Genomic DNA, 25,318 nt, shown 5'->3' with positions numbered 1-25,318 from the left:
CCTTAGGAAGTAAAAATTGGGATTGTCCGAACGGAACAAAGTAACGCAAATCATTGTGGAGTCCATTTTTTGACTAGTCAACAAAATTGTTTTTAAAAGATAATTATGTGTTTATGTGCTAAGAATTATTTTCTGTGATTTTTGAAAATATATGTATGAATTTTTATGTATAAGAAAATGTTCATGTTAGGTTTACTGATAACTTTTTTAAATAAAATTGTTTGAATACATTTTTATGTTGTGATTTGATTTATGTGCAATATATGATTAGTTGGGGATACAATTGAATCAAGAAGGTGTCATTGTTTACAAATTATACTGATGCTTTAAGGTGTAATACTCAGAAAGGAAGCTCCTTTTTAGGTTTCGCCTCGCCGAAGGATGCGCTCTGCGCATCCTTTCGGCGCAGGCGAAATCCTGTTGAGTTCCATAGTGTGGCTTGGTTCGGCCCTCGTCCTTGATTGGCTGGCTCCGTAAACGGAGCCTTGCCATTGGACGAGGGGCCTGTCCGTCAATGCCGGACCAGACACGGGGGCGTTCCCGACATTCTTTGGCTTTTGCCGACGTCACGGGACGCCGGGAACGCCCCCGTGTCTGGTCCGGCATTGCCGGCACCCGCCTTCCGTCGGCAGCGTCTCTCCTCTCCTTTCCCGCCCCCTCCCGCCCGTTGCTGTTTTGGTCGTCCTGTGTATGCTGCCACGTTGGTCTTGCGTCGGGGTTTTTACCCTTCGACGTGTTTGGCGGTGAGTGCTGGTTCGTGAGCCCGCTTGCGGGCGTTTTGGTGGTAGAGGGGCATAGAGCGGTGGAGGCAAAGAGCGGAAATGAGCGGCATTTTGTGTGGCCTGGGGCGCCGAGGGGGAGCGCACACGGGATGATGGTCGGGCCGTGTTCATCGGGGTGATGCATGCCTGGGTCGTGGGGGTGCTTTGCCGTGGCTCGGGAGGCTCTGATGTTGTGGAGTTGGCTGCGCAGCGAGGTTGCGGTGCGGAGCTGGCTGTGAATCTGTGACGCCGTTGACGTGCATTCAAGGTGGAGCGGCCGAGGCTGGACTCACCCCGGTGGCCACTGGGGGCGCCAGCCGGTGGGGCACCGTCCCCCGCGGGAGTGGCAGGGACTCGAGCCTTGTGAGGAGAGCCAGGCTTTGGGTGTCTTTTCTGCATTGGTCTTGTTGTCTGCGAGCGTTGTCGTGTGTGAGAGGGTGTCGGCATTTGGAGGGAGACCATGGTGCATTTAGTACGACGAGCTGAGATTGGATTTGTCCACGGACGGTCACGGGGGGCCTTGTACAGGAAATGTACAATGGCGATGTGTTTTTATGACGACCGGTTTCTGCGCGTTGTGCTTATGGAGGACCGCTATCGTTTTGATGACTGAATTTGTTCTGTACCGTGGACGGAGTGGCCACTGCCTCTCACGACACCTTTCATTTGCGTGTGCAGTGTGTACCTCCAATTGGGGTTGGTTTTTGGGGAGAGTGTGGCCTGGCAGTCGGGGCGGTCGTCCGCGGATCTGGGGATCCAGGTTTGAGTCTCAGTGGGGATGCGCGGCATTGCGTTATTGATTTCTCCGTGCCTGATTAGAGTGAAGGTGTCCGTCTGTGCCCTGGTCGACATGCTGCTTTTCCATTTGTGATACAGGTTGTTTTGTGTAAACTTAAGGCATGCAGACTGTTGTCATGGTGGTTGGGGTTTGGTGTTGGTTATGGGGGGAGCTCGTGAGCCGGGTTCGAGTCTCGGTGGGGACGCGGGGGGCTGTCTGGCGGATTGATGTGTTCACAATGGTTGTTGCTGCCCTGTCTGACTAGTGCCACAGGGCCTCTGTTGAAACACAAGAGCTTTGGGAATGTGATCTCCGTCAAGGCATTCACCGAGTGAGGTGGCTGCAGTGTTTACCTCTGGGGTTTGGTCTGTCCCCCTGTTGTCCTTGGCTCGGCACCTTGGTTTCGTGAGTTCGCCTCCCACTGTGGGCTGCCCGACAGGGACAGTGCCCCGGAGCTTGGTTCAGTCACTCTTTCGAGGTCGAGAGGCGGTGAGTCGCGCATGGTTTAAATGGCGACTACTTTTAGTTAGGCGTTCGCGTGACTCTGCCATCATTCTCTTGACACATTATGTTATATATGGTTTGTTTCGTTAAACCACTCGCCCGATAAATCGGATGGCATTTTGATATACTCACACGTGTTTTCACATGTCGCAATTCTGAACCGTCTCGGCTATTTGCATAGATATTTGAACTATCGGGGACCTCTGCAAATTGATGCGTGCCACATACTGCATGAACATTTAACTCTGCGCCACAGTGAATCTGCAGGAACAGTGACGCGAGGCAGGAAAGGTGTCGCTACCAAGGTTTCAATTTCTCTTAAGAAGTTACTTCAATGTTCTACATAAAGCGGCATTGTGGTCCCGTTGGGAGCTTTCAGAATAAGTTTCGAGGTGACATAAATATACTGAACATTTCAAATACAACTGTATTTCATCTCTCGTTCTGGAGATCGGCGCCTGCGAGTTCTTTTCCGTTTTAATGTGCCGGCACCCGCCTTCCGTCGTCAGCGTCTCTCCTCTCCTTTCCCGCCCCCTCCCGCTTGTTATATTTTTATTTACGGGTGCCACCCCGTTTTTATTTAATTATTGGAGGCCGGTGCCCACCCGGCATTGCTCCGTGTTGGGTGCCTGTCTGTGTGCCTGTAGTGTCCATCTGTCTGTGTGCCTGTAGTGTCCATCTGTCTGTGTGCCTGTAGTGTCCGTCTGTCTGTGTGCCTGTAGTGTCCGTCTGTCTGTGTGCCTGTAGTGTCCGTCTGTCTGTGTGCCTGTAGTGTCCGTCTGTCTGTGTGCCTGTAGTGTCCATCTGTCTGTGTGCCTGTAGTGTCCCGCTGTCTGTGCGCCTGCAGTGTCCATCTGTCTGATTGCAATGTCCGTCTATCTGTGTGCCTGCGGTGATCGGCTGCCTGCCTGCCTGCAGTGTCCGTGGTCCGTCTGTCTGTGTGTGTGCCTGCAGTGTCCTCGTAGTGCTTTTGATAGTTCGCATTGCTTTTCAGTTAATCTGTGCCTGTGCCTTGTTGGAGCAGGTACGCTCCTCCCCCTTTCAGCCAATTTCCACACCTGCGTTGAGTCCCGTTGTGTAGAGGGACTTCATTTCCCAGAATCCAACAGTGAGACCCTTGGGAATTGTGCGCGGGGCGAACAAGAAACAGTTTGTCAAGAGTCAGTGCGGGGGGTACAACGAACAATGTCCAACCACTGGAACAAAGGAAAAGGACTGTGCATTTGTAGATGGGGTTTTCTTCATTGCCTACCATACACATTTCTCATGCCTCATTTCCCCACCTACTTCCTGCGAGCATAATGCAGTGGTAGTCCCTAAGACAGGTAGCCAACCCTGTATATCAAGGTATTAAAGAGATTTGTTGGCTTTTATATGGGTCAGTACAATCAGTGTTGTCACAATATGCCGCAAAAATCCAAGCAGACGTCATCAAACAGCAATATTTTAGAATGTCTATTTGTGGTGATTGTCACTGATGCAGGAGAAGGTAAACAAAACTGTTTACTTTCTTCCCTTCACTGCACGTCCCCTTTGAAGGCCCCGTATGCTTGTCAAACTATATATGTGTGTATATTTTTTATTGTGGGGAAGGTGCAGCGTATCATTTAAAGACCTTTAAGTGTAAATAAGTTGCAATCATTAGAAGACTGTGAGGTTTTCTTGTGAGTTTCATTCTTTCATTGGCGTGCCTCTGTGGGCAGAGGAACATGTAATTGAGCTTTACTCCTTCAATAATCCTAAAAAAAGCCTGAAACTACTCTTTATTATACTAGACCATAGGGTTTCGGATCTAGTTGGGCAGACGCTCGTGGGCTCGGGTTCTGTTTTTGAGTCCGTGGCAGAATTGGGGGCTCTGTGCCCTTTTCCGAGCCGGGCTAGCCTTCTCTTGTCACTCACCTGGGAATATTTTAAGTGCGCAGTATGGAAATTAGCGAAGACGCTCGTTTTATACTTTTTGAACCCAAAACTACTCTTTTTGTTTCTGAAGGAGGGATTTAATTAAGCTATTTGTATTCCAATAAAACACATTTTAATGTGGGGAGGTTTGTGTGGCTGTGTGTGTGGGGAGCTTTGTGTGGCTGTGTGTGTGGGGAGCTTTGTGTGGCTGTGTGTGTGGGGAGCTTTGTGCGGCTGTGTGTGTGGGGAGCTTTGTGCGGCTGTGTGTGTGGGGAGCTTTGTGTGGCTGTGTGTGTGGGGGGGGTTCTGTGTGTGTCATTTGCGAGAGATAAAGCTAGTGGCATTGTAAATGACAATGCCATTTATTTATGTTAAAAAATACATAAATAAAAATAATGTCAAGAGCAATGCCAATAGCTCTAACTTTAACAAAGGCGAAACCATTGCATTGTAAATGCTTGTTTAGGTTTCGCCTCGCCGAAGGATGCGCTCTGCGCATCCTTTCGGCGCAGGCGAAATCCTGTTGAGTTCCATAGTGTGGCTTGGTTCGGCCCTCGTCCTTGATTGGCTGGCTCCGTAAACGGAGCCTTGCCATTGGACGAGGGGCCTGTCCGTCAATGCCGGACCAGACACGGGGGCGTTCCCGACATTCTTTGGCTTTTGCCGACGTCACGGGACGCCGGGAACGCCCCCGTGTCTGGTCCGGCATTGCCGGCACCCGCCTTCCGTCGGCAGCGTCTCTCCTCTCCTTTCCCGCCCCCTCCCGCCCGTTGCTGTTTTGGTCGTCCTGTGTATGCTGCCACGTTGGTCTTGCGTCGGGGTTTTTACCCTTCGACGTGTTTGGCGGTGAGTGCTGGTTCGTGAGCCCGCTTGCGGGCGTTTTGGTGGTAGAGGGGCATAGAGCGGTGGAGGCAAAGAGCGGAAATGAGCGGCATTTTGTGTGGCCTGGGGCGCCGAGGGGGAGCGCACACGGGATGATGGTCGGGCCGTGTTCATCGGGGTGATGCATGCCTGGGTCGTGGGGGTGCTTTGCCGTGGCTCGGGAGGCTCTGATGTTGTGGAGTTGGCTGCGCAGCGAGGTTGCGGTGCGGAGCTGGCTGTGAATCTGTGACGCCGTTGACGTGCATTCAAGGTGGAGCGGCCGAGGCTGGACTCACCCCGGTGGCCACTGGGGGCGCCAGCCGGTGGGGCACCGTCCCCCGCGGGAGTGGCAGGGACTCGAGCCTTGTGAGGAGAGCCAGGCTTTGGGTGTCTTTTCTGCATTGGTCTTGTTGTCTGCGAGCGTTGTCGTGTGTGAGAGGGTGTCGGCATTTGGAGGGAGACCATGGTGCATTTAGTACGACGAGCTGAGATTGGATTTGTCCACGGACGGTCACGGGGGGCCTTGTACAGGAAATGTACAATGGCGATGTGTTTTTATGACGACCGGTTTCTGCGCGTTGTGCTTATGGAGGACCGCTATCGTTTTGATGACTGAATTTGTTCTGTACCGTGGACGGAGTGGCCACTGCCTCTCACGACACCTTTCATTTGCGTGTGCAGTGTGTACCTCCAATTGGGGTTGGTTTTTGGGGAGAGTGTGGCCTGGCAGTCGGGGCGGTCGTCCGCGGATCTGGGGATCCAGGTTTGAGTCTCAGTGGGGATGCGCGGCATTGCGTTATTGATTTCTCCGTGCCTGATTAGAGTGAAGGTGTCCGTCTGTGCCCTGGTCGACATGCTGCTTTTCCATTTGTGATACAGGTTGTTTTGTGTAAACTTAAGGCATGCAGACTGTTGTCATGGTGGTTGGGGTTTGGTGTTGGTTATGGGGGGAGCTCGTGAGCCGGGTTCGAGTCTCGGTGGGGACGCGGGGGGCTGTCTGGCGGATTGATGTGTTCACAATGGTTGTTGCTGCCCTGTCTGACTAGTGCCACAGGGCCTCTGTTGAAACACAAGAGCTTTGGGAATGTGATCTCCGTCAAGGCATTCACCGAGTGAGGTGGCTGCAGTGTTTACCTCTGGGGTTTGGTCTGTCCCCCTGTTGTCCTTGGCTCGGCACCTTGGTTTCGTGAGTTCGCCTCCCACTGTGGGCTGCCCGACAGGGACAGTGCCCCGGAGCTTGGTTCAGTCACTCTTTCGAGGTCGAGAGGCGGTGAGTCGCGCATGGTTTAAATGGCGACTACTTTTAGTTAGGCGTTCGCGTGACTCTGCCATCATTCTCTTGACACATTATGTTATATATGGTTTGTTTCGTTAAACCACTCGCCCGATAAATCGGATGGCATTTTGATATACTCACACGTGTTTTCACATGTCGCAATTCTGAACCGTCTCGGCTACCGGGTTCGAGTCTCGGTGGGGACGCGGGGGGCTGTCTGGCGGATTGATGTGTTCACAATGGTTGTTGCTGCCCTGTCTGACTAGTGCCACAGGGCCTCTGTTGAAACACAAGAGCTTTGGGAATGTGATCTCCGTCAAGGCATTCACCGAGTGAGGTGGCTGCAGTGTTTACCTCTGGGGTTTGGTCTGTCCCCCTGTTGTCCTTGGCTCGGCACCTTGGTTTCGTGAGTTCGCCTCCCACTGTGGGCTGCCCGACAGGGACAGTGCCCCGGAGCTTGGTTCAGTCACTCTTTCGAGGTCGAGAGGCGGTGAGTCGCGCATGGTTTAAATGGCGACTACTTTTAGTTAGGCGTTCGCGTGACTCTGCCATCATTCTCTTGACACATTATGTTATATATGGTTTGTTTCGTTAAACCACTCGCCCGATAAATCGGATGGCATTTTGATATACTCACACGTGTTTTCACATGTCGCAATTCTGAACCGTCTCGGCTATTTGCATAGATATTTGAACTATCGGGGACCTCTGCAAATTGATGCGTGCCACATACTGCATGAACATTTAACTCTGCGCCACAGTGAATCTGCAGGAACAGTGACGCGAGGCAGGAAAGGTGTCGCTACCAAGGTTTCAATTTCTCTTAAGAAGTTACTTCAATGTTCTACATAAAGCGGCATTGTGGTCCCGTTGGGAGCTTTCAGAATAAGTTTCGAGGTGACATAAATATACTGAACATTTCAAATACAACTGTATTTCATCTCTCGTTCTGGAGATCGGCGCCTGCGAGTTCTTTTCCGTTTTAATGTGCCGGCACCCGCCTTCCGTCGTCAGCGTCTCTCCTCTCCTTTCCCGCCCCCTCCCGCTTGTTATATTTTTATTTACGGGTGCCACCCCGTTTTTATTTAATTATTGGAGGCCGGTGCCCACCCGGCATTGCTCCGTGTTGGGTGCCTGTCTGTGTGCCTGTAGTGTCCATCTGTCTGTGTGCCTGTAGTGTCCATCTGTCTGTGTGCCTGTAGTGTCCGTCTGTCTGTGTGCCTGTAGTGTCCATCTGTCTGTGTGCCTGTAGTGTCCGTCTGTCTGTGTGCCTGTAGTGTCCGTCTGTCTGTGTGCCTGTAGTGTCCGTCTGTCTGTGTGCCTGTAGTGTCCATCTGTCTGTGTGCCTGTAGTGTCCCGCTGTCTGTGCGCCTGCAGTGTCCATCTGTCTGATTGCAATGTCCGTCTATCTGTGTGCCTGCGGTGATCGGCTGCCTGCCTGCCTGCAGTGTCCGTGGTCCGTCTGTCTGTGTGTGTGCCTGCAGTGTCCTCGTAGTGCTTTTGATAGTTCGCATTGCTTTTCAGTTAATCTGTGCCTGTGCCTTGTTGGAGCAGGTACGCTCCTCCCCCTTTCAGCCAATTTCCACACCTGCGTTGAGTCCCGTTGTGTAGAGGGACTTCATTTCCCAGAATCCAACAGTGAGACCCTTGGGAATTGTGCGCGGGGCGAACAAGAAACAGTTTGTCAAGAGTCAGTGCGGGAGGTACAACGAACAATGTCCAACCACTGGAACAAAGGAAAAGGACTGTGCATTTGTAGATGGGGTTTTCTTCATTGCCTACCATACACATTTCTCATGCCTCATTTCCCCACCTACTTCCTGCGAGCATAATGCAGTGGTAGTCCCTAAGACAGGTAGCCAACCCTGTATATCAAGGTATTAAAGAGATTTGTTGGCTTTTATATGGGTCAGTACAATCAGTGTTGTCACAATATGCCGCAAAAATCCAAGCAGACGTCATCAAACAGCAATATTTTAGAATGTCTATTTGTGGTGATTGTCACTGATGCAGGAGAAGGTAAACAAAACTGTTTACTTTCTTCCCTTCACTGCACGTCCCCTTTGAAGGCCCCGTATGCTTGTCAAACTATATATGTGTGTATATTTTTTATTGTGGGGAAGGTGCAGCGTATCATTTAAAGACCTTTAAGTGTAAATAAGTTGCAATCATTAGAAGACTGTGAGGTTTTCTTGTGAGTTTCATTCTTTCATTGGCGTGCCTCTGTGGGCAGAGGAACATGTAATTGAGCTTTACTCCTTCAATAATCCTAAAAAAAGCCTGAAACTACTCTTTATTATACTAGACCATAGGGTTTCGGATCTAGTTGGGCAGACGCTCGTGGGCTCGGGTTCTGTTTTTGAGTCCGTGGCAGAATTGGGGGCTCTGTGCCCTTTTCCGAGCTGGGCTAGCCTTCTCTTGTCACTCACCTGGGAATATTTTAAGTGCGCAGTATGGAAATTAGCGAAGACGCTCGTTTTATACTTTTTGAACCCAAAACTACTCTTTTTGTTTCTGAAGGAGGGATTTAATTAAGCTATTTGTATTCCAATAAAACACATTTTAATGTGGGGAGGTTTGTGTGGCTGTGTGTGTGGGGAGCTTTGTGTGGCTGTGTGTGTGGGGAGCTTTGTGTGGCTGTGTGTGTGGGGAGCTTTGTGCGGCTGTGTGTGTGGGGAGCTTTGTGCGGCTGTGTGTGTGGGGAGCTTTGTGTGGCTGTGTGTGTGGGGGGGGTTCTGTGTGTGTCATTTGCGAGAGATAAAGCTAGTGGCATTGTAAATGACAATGCCATTTATTTATGTTAAAAAATACATAAATAAAAATAATGTCAAGAGCAATGCCAATAGCTCTAACTTTAACAAAGGCGAAACCATTGCATTGTAAATGCTTGTCTTGTAGAGCTATGGGTATCCCATTTTGCTCTCACAGAGGTCTGAAATTCACTAATGGCACTCGCGTTGGTGCCAGGGGTCACCCATTGTAGTAATTTACGCGCAACTTGGTCACTCTTTGCACCCAGTAGGGTGCTGGGAGGATCTGTGGTTACTAATTGGGCCTGTTTAGTTGCTGTGTGGTCTTGCACCCGTCTAGGTCTGGTGAGTTGAATTATTAGATGCACTGCCGTCTTAGTGCACCATTGCTGCTGGGTCACTCCTTGCTGAGGTAGCATTTTGGAAAATGTTGCCCACTCAAGTTCTGACGAGGAGTAACTCATTTCACACACTTAGGTGCTGGAGGTCACTAACTCATTTCACACACTTAGGTGCTGGGGGTCACTCATTGCACACACTTAGGTGCTGAGGATCACTCATTGCACACACTTAGGTGCTGGGGGTCACTTATTACAGCACTTGGGTGTTGGCGGGGGCATTCATTTAAGGGCTAAGGTGCTGGTGGAGATCTCTCATTGCATCGCTTAGGTGCTTATAGTGGTCACTCATTACAGTGCTTAGGTGTTGTTGGGGTTGCTAATATGCTCTTAGGTGTTGGTTGGGTCGCTTATTAAGCCTGCTTAGGTGCTGGGTGATACCCATTCACCCACTTAGGTGCTTGGGGGTCCCTCATTGCACTTGCTTAGGTACTGGGGGTCACTCGTTTAGGTGCTGGGGGTTACTACTTTGCTTAGGTGGTGACTTCTTACATACATTCTCTTAGATGCTGCCATTTACTCATTGCACACGCCTACCTGCTGGGGTCACACACCGAGTTAGATGCAGGTAGGGTCGCTCATAACACTTGCTTTGGTGCTGGAGGTCACTCATTAAAACTGCTTAGGTGCTGGACGTCACGCATTGCATTGCACTTAGGTTCTAGTGAGATTTTTCATTACTCCTGCTTGGGTACCGTTGGGGTTGCTCGTTACGGCCTCATATGTGCTGGAAGTGACTTATTACACTTGTTTAGGTTCTGATGGTCACTAATTGTACTCGCTTAGGTGCTGACGGGCACTCGTTGTACTCACTTCTAAATAAATGGAATTTATAAAGTTCGAACCTAGATCTAACGCAATGCCGTGCAGGAAGGAGGATTCTTCAAGGAACAGGCATCCCGCTCGGGGAGGGATAGGGAGTGGTTATAGGCAGGGTCGGAGCACTACACAGGGCGGGGGTTACCGAACGGACAGACGGTAGGGCGATGCTAATGTGTTAAGTGGAGAGGAGGCGGTGCCAAAGTTACTACCGAGGAGGGTGTCCAAGAGGTTAGACGAGGAGGAGAGACCTGGGCTCTCCCTGAAGCAGAGGCGGCATGGAGCTTGGCGGACCTGGGCAGGGCTGGCATTACCAGCATCTGGGGCAGAACAACAGGAGACCTGATGCCTCGTGTTCCTCCTGCACCTCTTGGATTACAGCCTTGCTCTGCTCCTGCTACGCGTCTTGCGTGACTCCGCCAGGAGCGCTGTATCTTACTTGCCAGGTAGGATGTTGTGCCACACTTGACTGATTTCACTTCAGTGTTGCAATGCTTGGGGCACTCGATGCGCCTGCATAGGTAGGTGCTGCAGGTCACACCGTGTTAGTGGTTGTGACAGTGGATTCGGTGTCTCATGCTTCCTGGACTTCTAGCAGACAGGGCTCTGCGCCGCAGCATTCCATGTGCGTGCCAAGCTGGCACTAGCATGCGCCACCTGAACCGGTGGTGGACTTGGCATCATGTCTTCTTGACCATATGTGGCAGGCCCGAAGACGCCCCCTCCCGAGCTTTTATTGGCTGCTTGGGCCTTTCCGGGAGGGAGTCCGCCTGGCAGTGCCTCATCGCAGTAGATCATGATATGGTGATATGTAAAGCGCCCTGAAACCCGAGGAGTCCCTGACGCTCAAGACGTCTATTACCTGGAACCAAAGTGCATCCCTTCCTTAAAATAAGGTCTTTGCCTCGAGATTGCTGTCCCGGAATGGCCGATGGTTGTCGCCTACCTCAAGGAAGAGGGAGTGCAGCCGTCCCTGGGCTGTGTCCAGAGGGCCACCTCCTGGCAGTGATGGAGCCCAGGACAACCCCACGGCTGTTTGGAATATAACGCAGTGATATAAAATCGGCCCTCTGGAGATGACCCCGCCACACACATATATTGCATCCACTCTTCGAGCACTCCTGAGACCAGGGCTACATACCCTGTCAACCCTCCTAAACCAGCAGCACTACTGTAGTATAAAACACCAAGCTTTAATGGCGTGTTCACAACTAACCTATTCAGGTTATAAACTCTGAAACCTTACAATGCATGTGGCAACAACGGCAAGGGAGAAGTTCCCATCATGAAGTTGTTACATAGAAACATTTCATACATGAAAACCTTCACGGTCCGGCACAAAACAATTTGATTAATAATAAAAAGAAAACCTGAACTAAAGAGTCCGACACTGATCTCGTGATAGGCCGGCAGAGGAGAGACCGAGGCAGCCCGCATCCTTCATCTGAGACAAGGGAGATGGGAGTGCGGCTGGACGGGTCCAGCTGTACTCGTGTGTCCAGCATCAGCCCTTGGGACTTGTACATTAAGTGCCGCCTTCCCCATTGCACCAGAAGTGTATGCGGCGACATCAGAAGAAGGCATGTGCCAACAGCTTGCCACTTGGCAGGTTCACCGCCCCCTGTCCTCAAGTCAGCTCGATTTTTGAAAATCCACCCACCACCCTTGCTTTCTTAAAGGCCTTTCCCTCTTCGCGTGTTTTGGGTGTTATCAGTACTTGTTTTCCTAAATTACCCAGTGAGGGGATGTTTGCTCAGCTCCGGATTAGTGACCAGGAGGTTCCCTTTTTAGGTTTTGCCTCGCCGAAGATGCGCTCTGCGCATCTTTTCGGCGCAGGCGAAAACCTGATGTTAACTGTAGTGTGGCTTGGTTCGGCCCTCGTCCTTGATTGGCTGGCTCCGTAAACGGAGCCTTGCCATTGGACGAGGGGCCTGTCCGTCAATGCCGGACCAGACACGGGGGCGTTCCCGACATTCTTTGGCTTTTGCCGACGTCACGGGACGCCGGGAACGCCCCCGTGTCTGGTCCGGCATTGCCGGCACTACTGCGTCTCTTCTTCCCGTTTCCCGCCCCGTGACTGGCCGGCCGGCCAATCCTAGCGCGGCCGGCCGGAAGTGCCCGCCCCCCGCAACAAGAAGGAAGACGGCAAGAAGTATGGCGGCGCCCGCGGGGCTCCCGTGGCCTGGAGGGAACCCCGGGAGAAGGTGCAGGTGAGTCGATTTCAGAAGCCTCTTTTTTACAGGGAATCTTGACAGCCAGGGTTGCGGCTAGAGTCCCATTGTGAACCCCCATTCACTTTTGTTGCTTTCCCCTGCTACCCACAACATCCCCACTCGTGTCTGTTGCTTATCCTCTGTCCTCCCGCCATTTCCGTTCCTCATTCTTCCCACCTCCAGACTCTAGTAGCCATGCCTGCAAGCTGAATCACGCAAAAGGAAGCGGGTCATCCGATGACGGCTGAAGGTAAGGAAGGAACGGGGCTGGGGGAGGGGGTGGTCACCGGGTCTGGAGCTTGACGGACACGGCGCTGGACGCTGTCAGTGAGGGGTGCGAACCCTACTTTAGAGACACAGGCTTTGTGCAGTGTGCTCCTGGAGTGTTAGACAGAACTTGCTGTGGAGGACTGCTTTTTAATAAAATAGCGCCTTTTCCCCTCAAGTTACTCAAACTGCACTGAATTGGGTGGCCACTGGTTTAGTTTCTCTTTGCCACGTCTTTTGTTTCGGACGGAGGCGAGTAGGCATCTCTGAGTTTGCTAAAAACTCCCCTCCATGTTTATAAAGGCAGTCTTCCTACTTAAGTGCCACATTTCTACTTTCGGTGAACACTTACATCTTTTCCCTTCTGCCTCACAAAATGCCCCTCAGTGCAACGGAAGTAAATTCAGAAACGCACGGAGTTCCCAGCCATCTTGCCCGCTCCCCCTTACGTTTTATTTCTACAGGTGAATTATTTCCCTCAGACACCTGTCTGGTGCTGAAGATATATATTCAAATATGGAGCTAGCTGGTCACGTGCTGCGGTGTTCATAACTCTCAGGCAGGCGGCAGAGAGAAGCGTGCCCTCTGCCTGCACCTTTGCCAGCCCCGCTCCCTCCCTCCTTGGAGTCTCGGACGGGCCTTTGTGTCTCTGGCTCTTGTCATGTGACCTCTCTCCTCACAGACAGACAGCAGCCCTCCCCCGGCCCTCCAGAGTTGTTTGCAGTGGGGTGGGTGACTCCAACTAGAGCCGAACACACATTTCCCAACTTCTCAAGGCGCTTGTTTCATTGAACCTACACACACATAAGCCCTTGCTTTGGACTTTATCGTCTCTGCCCAGGCGAACAGGCTTTTGTTTCTCTCTGTATGAGTTGCCCGGATTAAACCGCTCCTATGGTTTTTTTATTTAATTTTTTTGTTGTTGCTATCTTTCCTGCGCCTGCCTGGTGTTACTCTTTCATAACAACGCATTTTCAGCTCTGTGCGTGACAAATACTGTGTCCTCTGCGATTTTCTTTAAAGAACTCTCATGAGAAAGAAATAACTACTTGTGATTGCTAAACACACAGTGTTAATGTTTACTTATGGGGTTTGACTAGGAATCCAATTACCTGGCTCGCTCTTTATTAGTATTTGGCAGGGAAATGCAGCTGTCAACCACGTGTTGGTCCTACCAGGGCTTTTAGTGTTTTTTTAAAGGAGTTATTTCTTCGCTTATTTCTCACATCAGCACATTATTGAAGTTCACTTTATCCTATGGTATTCCCTTATTCTCATCCACGCATTTTCCAGAGCTGTTTGGGCATAAACTACAGTTAGCGGTGCCCACTCCTCATCAGACAATGACCGGTAACAAACTATGCATAAAAATGCATGAAGATTCCAACCCCAACCCGCTTGTGCCTCCGTGTGCCCCTGTTGCCTGCTTGTGCCTCTGTGTGCCCCTGTTGCCTGCTTGTGCCTCTGTGTGCCCCTGTTGCCTGCTTGTGCCTCTGTGTGCCCCTGTTGCCTGCTTGTGCCTCCGTGTGCCCCTGTTGCCTGCTTGTGCTGTGTGGGCGTGTGTGGAGGGCTCTGTGTGGCTGTGTGTGTAGGAAGCTTTGTGTGGCTGTGTGTGTGGGGGGCTCTGTGTGGCTGTGTGTGTGGGGGGCTCTGTGTAGCTGTGTGTGGGGGGCTCTGTGTGGCTGTGTGTGTGGGGGGCTCTGTGTAGCTGTGTGTGGGGGGCTCTGTGTGGGGGTGTGTGTTTGTGTGTGTCATTTGCGAGAGAAAGCTAGTGGCATTGTAAATGACAATGCCATTTATTTATGTTAAAAAAACATAAATAAAAATAATGTCAAGAGCAATGCCAATAGCTCTAACTTTAACAAAGGCAAAACCATTGCATTGTAAATGCTTGTTAGGTTTTGCCTCGCCGAAGATGCGCTCTGCGCATCTTTTCGGCGCAGGCGAAAACCTGATGTTAACTGTAGTGTGGCTTGGTTCGGCCCTCGTCCTTGATTGGCTGGCTCCGTAAACGGAGCCTTGCCATTGGACGAGGGGCCTGTCCGTCAATGCCGGACCAGACACGGGGGCGTTCCCGACATTCTTTGGCTTTTGCCGACGTCACGGGACGCCGGGAACGCCCCCGTGTCTGGTCCGGCATTGCCGGCACTACTGCGTCTCTTCTTCCCGTTTCCCGCCCCGTGACTGGCCGGCCGGCCAATCCTAGCGCGGCCGGCCGGAAGTGCCCGCCCCCCGCAACAAGAAGGAAGACGGCAAGAAGTATGGCGGCGCCCGCGGGGCTCCCGTGGCCTGGAGGGAACCCCGGGAGAAGGTGCAGGTGAGTCGATTTCAGAAGCCTCTTTTTTACAGGGAATCTTGACAGCCAGGGTTGCGGCTAGAGTCCCATTGTGAACCCCCATTCACTTTTGTTGCTTTCCCCTGCTACCCACAACATCCCCACTCGTGTCTGTTGCTTATCCTCTGTCCTCCCGCCATTTCCGTTCCTCATTCTTCCCACCTCCAGACTCTAGTAGCCATGCCTGCAAGCTGAATCACGCAAAAGGAAGCGGGTCATCCGATGACGGCTGAAGGTAAGGAAGGAACGGGGCTGGGGGAGGGGGTGGTCACCGGGTCTGGAGCTTGACGGACACGGCGCTGGACGCTGTCAGTGAGGGGTGCGAACCCTACTTTAGAGACACAGGCTTTGTGCAGTGTGCTCCTGGAGTGTTAGACAGAACTTGCTGTGGAGGACTGCTTTTTAATAAAATAGCGCCTTTTCCCCTCAAGTTACTCAAACTGCACTGAATTGGGTGGCCACTGGTTTAGTTTCTCTTTGCCACGTCTTTTGTTTCGGACGGAGGCGAGTAGGCATCTCTGAGTTTGCTAAAAACTCCCCTCCATGTTTATAAAGGCAGTCTTCCTACTTAAGTGCCACATTTCTACTTTCGGTGAACACTTACATCTTTTCCCTTCTGCCTCACAAAATGCCCCTCAGTGCAACGGAAGTAAATTCAGAAACGCACGGAGTTCCCAGCCATCTTGCCCGCTCCCCCTTACGTTTTATTTCTACAGGTGAATTATTTCCCTCAGACACCTGTCTGGTGCTGAAGATATATATTCAAATATGGAGCTAGCTGGTCACGTGCTGCGGTGTTCATAACTCTCAGGCAGGCGGCAGAGAGAAGCGTGCCCTCTGCCTGCACCTTTGCCAGCCCCGCTCCCTCCCTCCTTGGAGTCTCGGACGGGCCTTTGTGTCTCTGGCTCTTGTCATGTGACCTCTCTCCTCACAGACAGACAGCAGCCCTCCCCCGGCCCTCCAGAGTTGTTTGCAGTGGGGTGGGTGACTCCAACTAGAGCCGAACACACATTTCCCAACTTCTCAAGGCGCTTGTTTCATTGAACCTACACACACATAAGCCCTTGCTTTGGACTTTATCGTCTCTGCCCAGGCGAACAGGCTTTTGTTTCTCTCTGTATGAGTTGCCCGGATTAAACCGCTCCTATGGTTTTTTTATTTAATTTTTTTGTTGTTGCTATCTTTCCTGCGCCTGCCTGGTGTTACTCTTTCATAACAACGCATTTTCAGCTCTGTGCGTGACAAATACTGTGTCCTCTGCGATTTTCTTTAAAGAACTCTCATGAGAAAGAAATAACTACTTGTGATTGCTAAACACACAGTGTTAATGTTTACTTATGGGGTTTGACTAGGAATCCAATTACCTGGCTCGCTCTTTATTAGTATTTGGCAGGGAAATGCAGCTGTCAACCACGTGTTGGTCCTACCAGGGCTTTTAGTGTTTTTTTAAAGGAGTTATTTCTTCGCTTATTTCTCACATCAGCACATTATTGAAGTTCACTTTATCCTATGGTATTCCCTTATTCTCATCCACGCATTTTCCAGAGCTGTTTGGGCATAAACTACAGTTAGTGGTGCCCACTCCTCATCAGACAATGACCGGTAACAAACTATGCATAAAAATGCATGAAGATTCCAACCCCAACCCGCTTGTGCCTCCGTGTGCCCCTGTTGCCTGCTTGTGCCTCTGTGTGCCCCTGTTGCCTGCTTGTGCCTCTGTGTGCCCCTGTTGCCTGCTTGTGCCTCTGTGTGCCCCTGTTGCCTGCTTGTGCCTCCGTGTGCCCCTGTTGCCTGCTTGTGCTGTGTGGGCATGTGTGGAGGGCTCTGTGTGGCTGTGTGTGTAGGAAGCTTTGTGTGGCTGTGTGTGTGGGGGGCTCTGTGTGGCTGTGTGTGTGGGGGGCTCTGTGTAGCTGTGTGTGGGGGGCTCTGTGTGGCTGTGTGTGTGGGGGGCTCTGTGTAGCTGTGTGTGGGGGGCTCTGTGTGGGGGTGTGTGTGTGTTTGTGTGTGTCATTTGCGAGAGAAAGCTAGTGGCATTGTAAATGACAATGCCATTTATTTATGTTAAAAAAACATAAATAAAAATAATGTCAAGAGCAATGCCAATAGCTCTAACTTTAACAAAGGCAAAACCATTGCATTGTAAATGCTTGTTAGTGATGACTTTCATTTGAAGTCAGGGGTCTGTTAGGGCTATGACATCACTTAGTGTTGTTTTACTTAAGGACGTCCGCCCTAGAAAAAATAGGTTTGGATAAGAGCTGTTGTCTAGCGTGGTCAGAGGTGCTATTTTGGTTAATGAGCATAGAGCATGTGTTTTTTTAATAGCAATTTTAATGAAACTAAAAAAAAGGGTTGTGCAGTAAGAGCTTTGGTGAGTGGTCGAAGATTTGAAGAGCAGCCTTGTGTTTTAACTTGGGTTTTGTTCTTGGTGGTTCGCTTTTTAATTGTCGTAGTGTATTTGGTGTTCGCCCACAGATAGAGGGCGGTGAAATCTTTGAGCCTCAGCAGGGCATTCTAAGCACGAAAGTCCATTCACAAGTTGCTACCAAAGCTCTGGGCTGCACCGTAGATGCGCTTCTCAGACTCCGCCTCCTGAATGGTGTCTCGTGCCCAGGATAGATGGGTTGATTCTGTTTGAGCCCTCTTTGTCGGGGGGTGCCTGGAAGTGCTCTGGACACCCTTGTCTTGAGCTTACACAGGAAAGGGGGAGTTCGGATGAAGGACTTCCCTGTTTGTTTCTGTGAGGACGAGGACGGAAGTAATCGATCCACCAGCTGCATGGCGGGCAGGCCCGGTTCCAGGAATTTATATCTGGATGGGCCAACGGTGCGTTGGGTTGCTCCAATTTTGGCCAACTCTAAAGACACCAAAAACAAACGTTTAGAAAGAGGGTCCAAGGGCTAGATTAACGACCCTGACAGACACATGCCCTAGTACTATGTAATAACAGAAGGAATGTCTGTGGGTCAAACAGGAGGGATTCTGGTGTCCAAAATTAGAGAGCTGTGTGTGGGGTTGCACTTGAATAGGAAGGTGTGTGGCATGTCTGGACGGAGGCTAGGGTTAGGGTTGACCTGCATTAGAGAGCTGTGTGTGGAGTTGCACTTGAATAGGAAGGTATGTTGCATGTATGGACATAGAATAGTGTTAGGGCGGACCTGCATTAGAGAGCTGTGTGTAGGGTTGCACTTGAATTGTAATATGTGCAGCCTGCCTGTACATAGGCGCTTTGGCAGAACTGTGTGAAGTTCCAATCGCTGGTGCATATTTGGGGGTCCGGCATTACTGAACTGTGTGTGGACCCAGGAATTGGTACAGACAAGATAACTGTCTCAAGTCAAACAAGATAAAAGTAAATATAATTGTGATTTTTTTTTAAAAAAAAGTTCTGAGATATTTGGGTGAACACTTTCTTTAGATAGCCCATATGTTTTTCTGACTCTGTAGAGCCCGAATTTAGAAATCTCTAAACAGTCACTTACACATGTCCAGCAGCACGGACTTTTGCTCCGTGCCAGCTTCCTGTTTCCCGGGATGCCGCTGGTTGCCACAGAAACAGGACAACACAGGCCTGGCTGGAAATTCGACAGAAACAGGCATTTCCTAACGGGAAGGGACACATTGTTTCTCTGAACAAGAAACTTCACCCCCCCCCCCCCATCCCCTTGCAGGAAGGGGAAGGGAGCCTTAAAATAATGACCTGGTAAGGCCAGAAACTCGCAGCGGTGTTATCCAGCCGGAAACCCCACTCTGCCCTGGAAATTTCCAAACTTTGCGCCATACGCTATCGTGTTTCCAACCGTCCAGATAGGTTATGTTTCAAAAAGTGACTTCATGGACAGTCGTCAGTAGATCTTAGTACACCCCCTCTCCACCCCCCTCCCCCGCACACAGCACTCTCTGTCCCTCCCAAACCCTGCACCATGCAGAGCACTTGAGTTGGCACGGATGGGAGTCACCCACATACTTATACAGAGGGCTTCGACCCCCCCAGTACTGCCCACTCTTTTGTGGATAATGTGCAGGGGCCTTCACGCTCCAGTACTGTCAGACCCTCTTCGGGGGTACACAGAGGTCTTCGATCCACAGGACTGCCTGTCCCTCTCCTGTCCTATGACACAGGTGTTTTCAGGCCTCGACACCGCCAGTCCCTCGGTTGTAGGGTAATGCACCGACTGTACCTTTCCCCAGTACCGTCAGTCCCTCGTTTGTAGTGTAATGGTCATGGGGCACCAGTCCTAGGCACATGCAGCCCCTGCTTTGTAGTGAAAATGGACAGAGGACATGAGCTCTCAGCACAGTCAGCCCTTCTGTTGTAGTGAGATCCACAGAGGGCACCAGTCTAGGGCACAGTCGACTACTCCGCTGTAGTGTAATTGAAAGAGGGCAGCTGTCTTCGGCACATTCAGCCCCTTTGTTGTAGTGTAATGGACAGAGGGCATTAGTCCCCGGCTCTGTTGGGTCTTTTGTTGTCATATAATGTACAGAAGGTACCAGTCTCTGCACTATCAGGCCCTCCTTTGTTGTATAATGTACAGAAGGCACCAGTCCCCAGCACTATCAGGCCCTCCGTTGTCGGGTAATGTACAGAAGATACTAGTCCCCAGCACTGTCTAGCTCTCAGTTGAAAAATAATGTATAGAAAGCACCAGTTCCCTCCACTTTCAGACCCTCCAGTGTAGTATAATGTACAGAGGGCACCAGTCCCCGGTACTGTCGGTCCATTCCCTTGTAATGTACAGAAGGCACCAGTCCTCGGTACCGTCAGTCACACTGCTTTATTATAATGGACAGCGGACATCAGTCCTGACATTATCAGGCCCTCCGTTGTAATGTACAGAAGGTACCAGTCTCCAGCACTCTCAGGCCCGCCGTTGTAATATAATGTACAGAAGGCACCAGTCCCCAGCACTTTCGGGCCTTCCGTTGGCGTATAATCTACAGAAGGCACCAGTCCTTAGCACTCTCAGGCCCTCTGTTGAAATATAATGTACAGAAGTTACCTGTCCCCAGCACTGTTGGGCCTTCCTTTGTCGTATAATCTACAGAAGGCACCAGTCCTTAGCACTCTCAGGCTCTCCGTTGTAGTATAATGTACAGAAGGCACCAGTCCTCAGCGCCTTCAGTCACACTGCTGTATTATAATGGACAGAGGGCACCATTCCCTGGCACTATCAGGCCCTCTGTTGTATAATGCACAGAGGACACCAGTCCCGACATTATCAAGCCCTCCGTTGTAATATAATGTACAGAAGGTACCAGTCCCCAGCACGGTCAGTCTCTCTGATGTAGTATAATGGACAGAAGGCACCAGTACCTGTAGTATCAGGCCCTTCATTGTCACATAATTTACAGCAGGTACCATTCCCCAGCACTCTTGGGCCCTCTGTAATAAATATAATGTAAAGAACGTACCAGTCCCCAGCACTCTCTGGCCCTCCGTTATAGTGTAATGTATAGAAGGTACCAGTCCCCAGCACTGTTGGGCCCTCCGTTGTAGTGTAATGTAGAGAAGGTATCGGTCCCCAGCACTGTTGGGCCCTCCGTTATAGTGTAATACAGAGAAGGCACCAGTCCCCAGCACTCTGGCCCTCCGTTAAGTATAATGTAGAGAAGGCACCAGTCCCCAGCACTGTCAGGCCCTCCGTTGTAGTATAATTAGGCTACTGGTTTAGGTTTAAACCTATAATAACTGATAAAACCCAACCAAAAGGAAAATAGCCATCACCGGTGAAACATATAAACACTGAAAAAACACATTTGCAACCACAAACTAAGTGCCATTCATAGAAAGGAAAAGATGAGTGAAAGTCATTTTTATTTCTTCCTAAAGGGGCCAATACAATGTAACTTTGTTATACAAGGTAGCATCAAGAAAGACTGGGCTAACATTATTCTGCTTGAGTTTTGTTGTTCGGGATGTCACTAAAACATTCTTTTCTTCCTTCTGCTTTTTTCAGATTTGTGGTCTTTGGTCTAAAGATGCAGTGTTTAAAAGCATGTTTTAGGTCTTATTTAGTTATTTTATAAACTGTAGAGGATCGGGAAATATCAATCAGATTTGAAATGTTGGCTACATTTAATTTCACTAATAGGTAAACTGGCTGGTTTCATAAGAATCTTTCCTAATATGTACCATCTCATTTACCCACAGACAGAGAATGGGTGAAGAAATCCTTTGATACATCAGCCCCCTTTTCTAGTGAGTCAGTATTGAGTGTAAGTGAATTGCCAAACACCCCAGTCTTTAAACATTCAAGGCAAGATGTAGTGACGGGTATATGTGAAAAGAATGTTGTCACCAAGCATCTGAGATAGTGGTGAAAACATGACACCAGGTGTTTGGTAAACATGGAACGCAGTGTCACTTGGCATGCTGCTGAAAAAAGTTCCTTCCAAGTTCAAACAAGATTGAAGTGATATTGTTTGTATTTGCAGTAATTCAGCTACGTATATGAAAAAGTTGTATGATGGCCTGTCAAAATAGATACCTGAGCTGAAGTGCTTCCTTGTAAGAGATCCTTGTCACTTGCTAGATGGTATTCTGAAAGCATCTTTACAATCTTCAGAGTTAGTGAAGAATGCTATTAACTTTGTAGTCCATTCTGGTGCAATAAAAATGTATTTGGACCTCATTTACCTTGTGCATATGCTACCTAAACACATGCACTATCAGTGCAGAAAGCAAGTAATAATTAAAATTAAATTAAAATTCCATAAACACCGGAAAGAACACTGTTTCTGTTGTTTTTAATGGCACGAAAATGTATAACCACTGTTTTTTAAGGTATTGGAAAAACTGAAAAAAACACACCAGAATTTACCAAAAATAGAAACTGAAAACAGGAAAGCCTAAGTATAATGGACTGAGGGCACCAGTCCCTGGCACTGTCAGGCCCTCCGTTATGGTATAATGTACAGAAGGTACCAGTCCCCAGCACTTTTGGGCCCTCTGTTGTAGTATAATGGACAGAGGGCACCAGTCCCCAGCACTGTTGTAGTATAATGGACAGAGAGCACCAGTCCACGGCACTGTCGGGCCCTCTGTTGTTGTAAAATGGACAGAGAGCACTAGTCCCTGGCACTGTCGGGCCCTCCGTTCTTGTATAATGGACAGAGGGCACCAGTCCTCGGCACTGTCGGGCCCTCCGTTATAGTATAATGGACAGAGGGTACCCATCCCCAGCACTGTCAGGGCCTCCGTTGTAGTATAATGGACAGAGCCCCAGTCGCCAGCACTGTCGGGCCCTCCGTTGTAGTATAATGGACAGAGGGCACCAGTCCCCCCTGACTATGGTTGCCCCCAACTTTTTGCCTGGTGTTTTGCTGGGTTTCCGACTTAGTTGGCCTGGGGCCCTGCCAATCAGGACCCCAGGCCTACTGCTCTCTCTGTAAAATGGATTCCATGTACCTTAGGTGCATTTACCAATTGGTACTGGGCCACCTTATCAGACCCTGTAACTCAGGGCATAGGTATACCCAAGGCCTACCAGGGACTGAAGCATGTATTATGCCACCCCTGGCTGGCCACCTAAATCTGACACAACTGGCTGCACGACAGCTGGGGCAAGGTGGTGTAATCACCCTTTGCTTTAGATATAGCATACCTATATCTAACCCTAAAATGGACACACAGATACCTATCAGTCACTCCTATGGCAGGCCTTGACAATCCTGAAGGCAGAGTGCTTGGAATCGTGTGAGATGGTGCTCTGGCATGAGCTGAGCCCGTTTGCAGCTTGCGGAACAAAGTCCTAATAGCTGTTCCATGATAACGCATACCATATACTCTTAAGTGCATTATAATCCTCGCAGTTAAATGCTATCTTTGGTATCGCTTTATCAAAACATGTCGAGTAAGGTGTCATACGAATTGGAATACTAACCCCTCGCCAATTCTGGCGACTGGGTTAGTATTCCACCCTTCTAGAGGGACACGACATGTATGTAACTGTGAACCCCGGTTAAAGTTAACTCAAGCCTCAGCATCACAAAATGGATGCTGCCACCACAGACACGAGTCTGACCCCCTGCAGCTGGGAGTCCTTCCAGCGAGGGGAGCTTGGACAAAGGGTTTCCTGTCAGGGGCGGTGCTAGCACCATCCCAGACAGGGTTTTGTGTATCCTGGGTAGGCAGGGCTTTACAGGAAGGTGACTGCAAGTGGCACCCCGGTGCTCACTACGCATCTGCCGGCTAGAACCAGTTCCAGGGGCACACCAGCCCCTGGCCTGGGGAAAGTCCGGCATGGGAGAGGGGTGTAACCACCCCCCTTCCTGGTCCCACCCCTAGGGCAGGACCTAGTCGCGTACCCACCCCTTTCTTTAGGATAAAGGCAGGAGCGGGGACCCTTCCAAATTAGATCATCTTTGAATCAAGAAACTACTTTCCACGAAAGGAACTCTCGACTCTTCTCAAGATTTCTCCCTTGTGACTAAGGAGTAGTCACCCTGCATCCGCAGGCACCATCTAAGAACTCTGCGGTTTGCTGCACGTCCTTCCTCCGGAATCCGACTGACCAGCTCAACGAGACCTCGAGGGACCGGCCATCATCAGAACTGCACGACTTCTATCCAGCACGACCGCCGAGGGATCCTCTGGTGAGTGCTTTGGGGTCTGAGAAGCCCCGACCCTGAGCAGCTCCAGCACCGAAGTCCAGCCTCCCAGCATCCACGGGATCTGCGTGGGGCCCTTCTGCTTTTTTGCTGCTCACCGCATTGTCTGGCTACTAGCCCGCTGGCTTGTGGCCTTCCCGACGACGACCGACGACATCACCACTGCTAGTCTGGTTGCTCCAGACTGGCTCTTGCTCCCTTCCCAAAGAGGAGCACCCCGGACCCTCCTGGTCCGCTCCAGACGCCATTTTAGGTCCACCGCGTGGGCTTGAATTTGCCAAGACTTGTTGCCCTAATCCTGGGTCCAGCAACGTCGACAGCATCCACCATCGTGGGACAGCTCGCACCTCCATCCTGGTCGCCGACAACGCCTCCTGGTCCGTGAGACTGCAGAGCCCAGCGTCGCCCACTCACCTGGTCGAGGTGACTTCGCCCGGTGCCATCCTGGTGCCCACACAATCACTGGCTAGTGATTAAGAACTTGGTCCCCTCTGCTTTCAGGTGTCATCCATCTTAGATCCAGGCTTGGATCCATCGAACAATCTTCACTGGTCGCCTGCCAGCAACTCTTTCTTCAGGCTCCTGGTTCGTCAACGAGGATTCCCGACGTCTTTTCAGACCTATGCAGCTGCAGCCCCTGGGCTAGGTAACTTCAGCATTTCGGTGCCCCAGCATAGCCTCACTATCCAAGGGTCCAGATTCACTGTCGTTTTCAACCTACCTTATCGGGTTCGCCCGAGAACACTAACTTTGCCTTTACTAGCCTCCATAGACTTTGTCCCGCATCCCGCGTGAGAGTGCACACTCTGCACCCGAGTCCCCTAGGCCTCCTACTAGTAATCTGAAGGTTCAGTAACGTAGTCCTAGCGATTCCAAAGCCTATTAGTACAGTACTTACCTGCTAGTAATTTCGCATTCCACTTTTAGAGTATATGGTTTTTCGTGCCCCTCGGGCATTTGTGTAAATTGTGCAACTTAAAGTATTTTCGTAAGAGTTTTGTTGTGTGCTTAGTACCCTGTCCTCATAAAGAGTACAGGGCTGTTGTGATCTAAATAAATACACTGTTTATTTTCATAACACTTGTGTGGTGTCCTTTCACTTGGTGTTCAAGGGGGGAAACATCACTTACAACGCATTTATTACAACGCAACCATTACAACGCAAACCATTACAACGCATTGCGCTGGGGGGCGCTCTAGGATAGGGAATATATTTAATTTACTATCCAACACCTTCCCTACTATCCACGGGGACTGGAGTTGGAATAGGAAATTAAATAAATCACTATCCAGCGCTTGAAAGCACTATGCGTTGTAGTGGTATGCGATGTAAAAACCGCGTTGTAACAGCAGGCGTTGTAATAGCCTGCGTTGTAACGACACCAATCCGTTCAAGGGGTATATGTGATGGTATAACAGCTGGCTTAACACGCCCTCTAGAGTTTAGCCCGAAGACTGCTCGTATCCATGCTACTAGGATAGCTGGTCTATAAGGTTGACTTACACCCAATCACCATAAGGGTTGTTTGGACTGATACATAGTGATCACTAGAATAGTGAACACTGAATATCAGGCCAACGTCTCACACCCCGCACTGTCGGGCCCTCTGTTGTAGTATAATGGACAGAGAGCACCAGTCCGCGGCACTGTCAGGCTCTCTGTTTTAGTATAATGGACAGAGAGCACCAGTCCCCAGCACTGTCGGTCCCTCTGTTATAGTATAATGGACAGAGAGCACTACTCCCCAGCACTTTTGGGCCCTCCGTTGTAGTATAATAGACAGAGGGCACCAGTCCCCGGCACTGTCGGGCCCTCTGTTATAGTATAATGGACCGAAAGCACC

General features: G+C 50.3%; 1 protein-coding gene across 3 annotated transcripts in view; it reads left to right on the top strand.

The window, feature by feature from the left end:
* The window catches only part of LOC147684387 (rho guanine nucleotide exchange factor 3-like), a 233,101-nt gene that overhangs the window by 133,154 nt on the left and 74,629 nt on the right, over positions 1-25,318 (top strand). The window contains exon 1 of one of the 3 annotated variants that reach the window (XM_086940314.1): positions 10,201-10,492. The exons of the other annotated variants lie outside the window; for them this stretch is intronic. Coding sequence (XP_086796440.1) covers positions 10,325-10,492 — 168 coding nt within the window. The 5' untranslated portion in view covers positions 10,201-10,324. Of the gene's footprint in view, positions 1-10,200; positions 10,493-25,318 lie in introns of those variants that run through there. 3 annotated transcript variants of the gene reach the window in all.

The sequence above is a fragment of the Lissotriton vulgaris genome, chromosome 10 (assembly GCF_964263255.1).
Source record: "Lissotriton vulgaris chromosome 10, aLisVul1.2, whole genome shotgun sequence".
In the NCBI taxonomy this organism is placed as follows: Eukaryota; Metazoa; Chordata; class Amphibia; order Caudata; family Salamandridae; genus Lissotriton; species Lissotriton vulgaris.
This window is presented reverse-complemented; position numbering and strand designations above follow the sequence as displayed.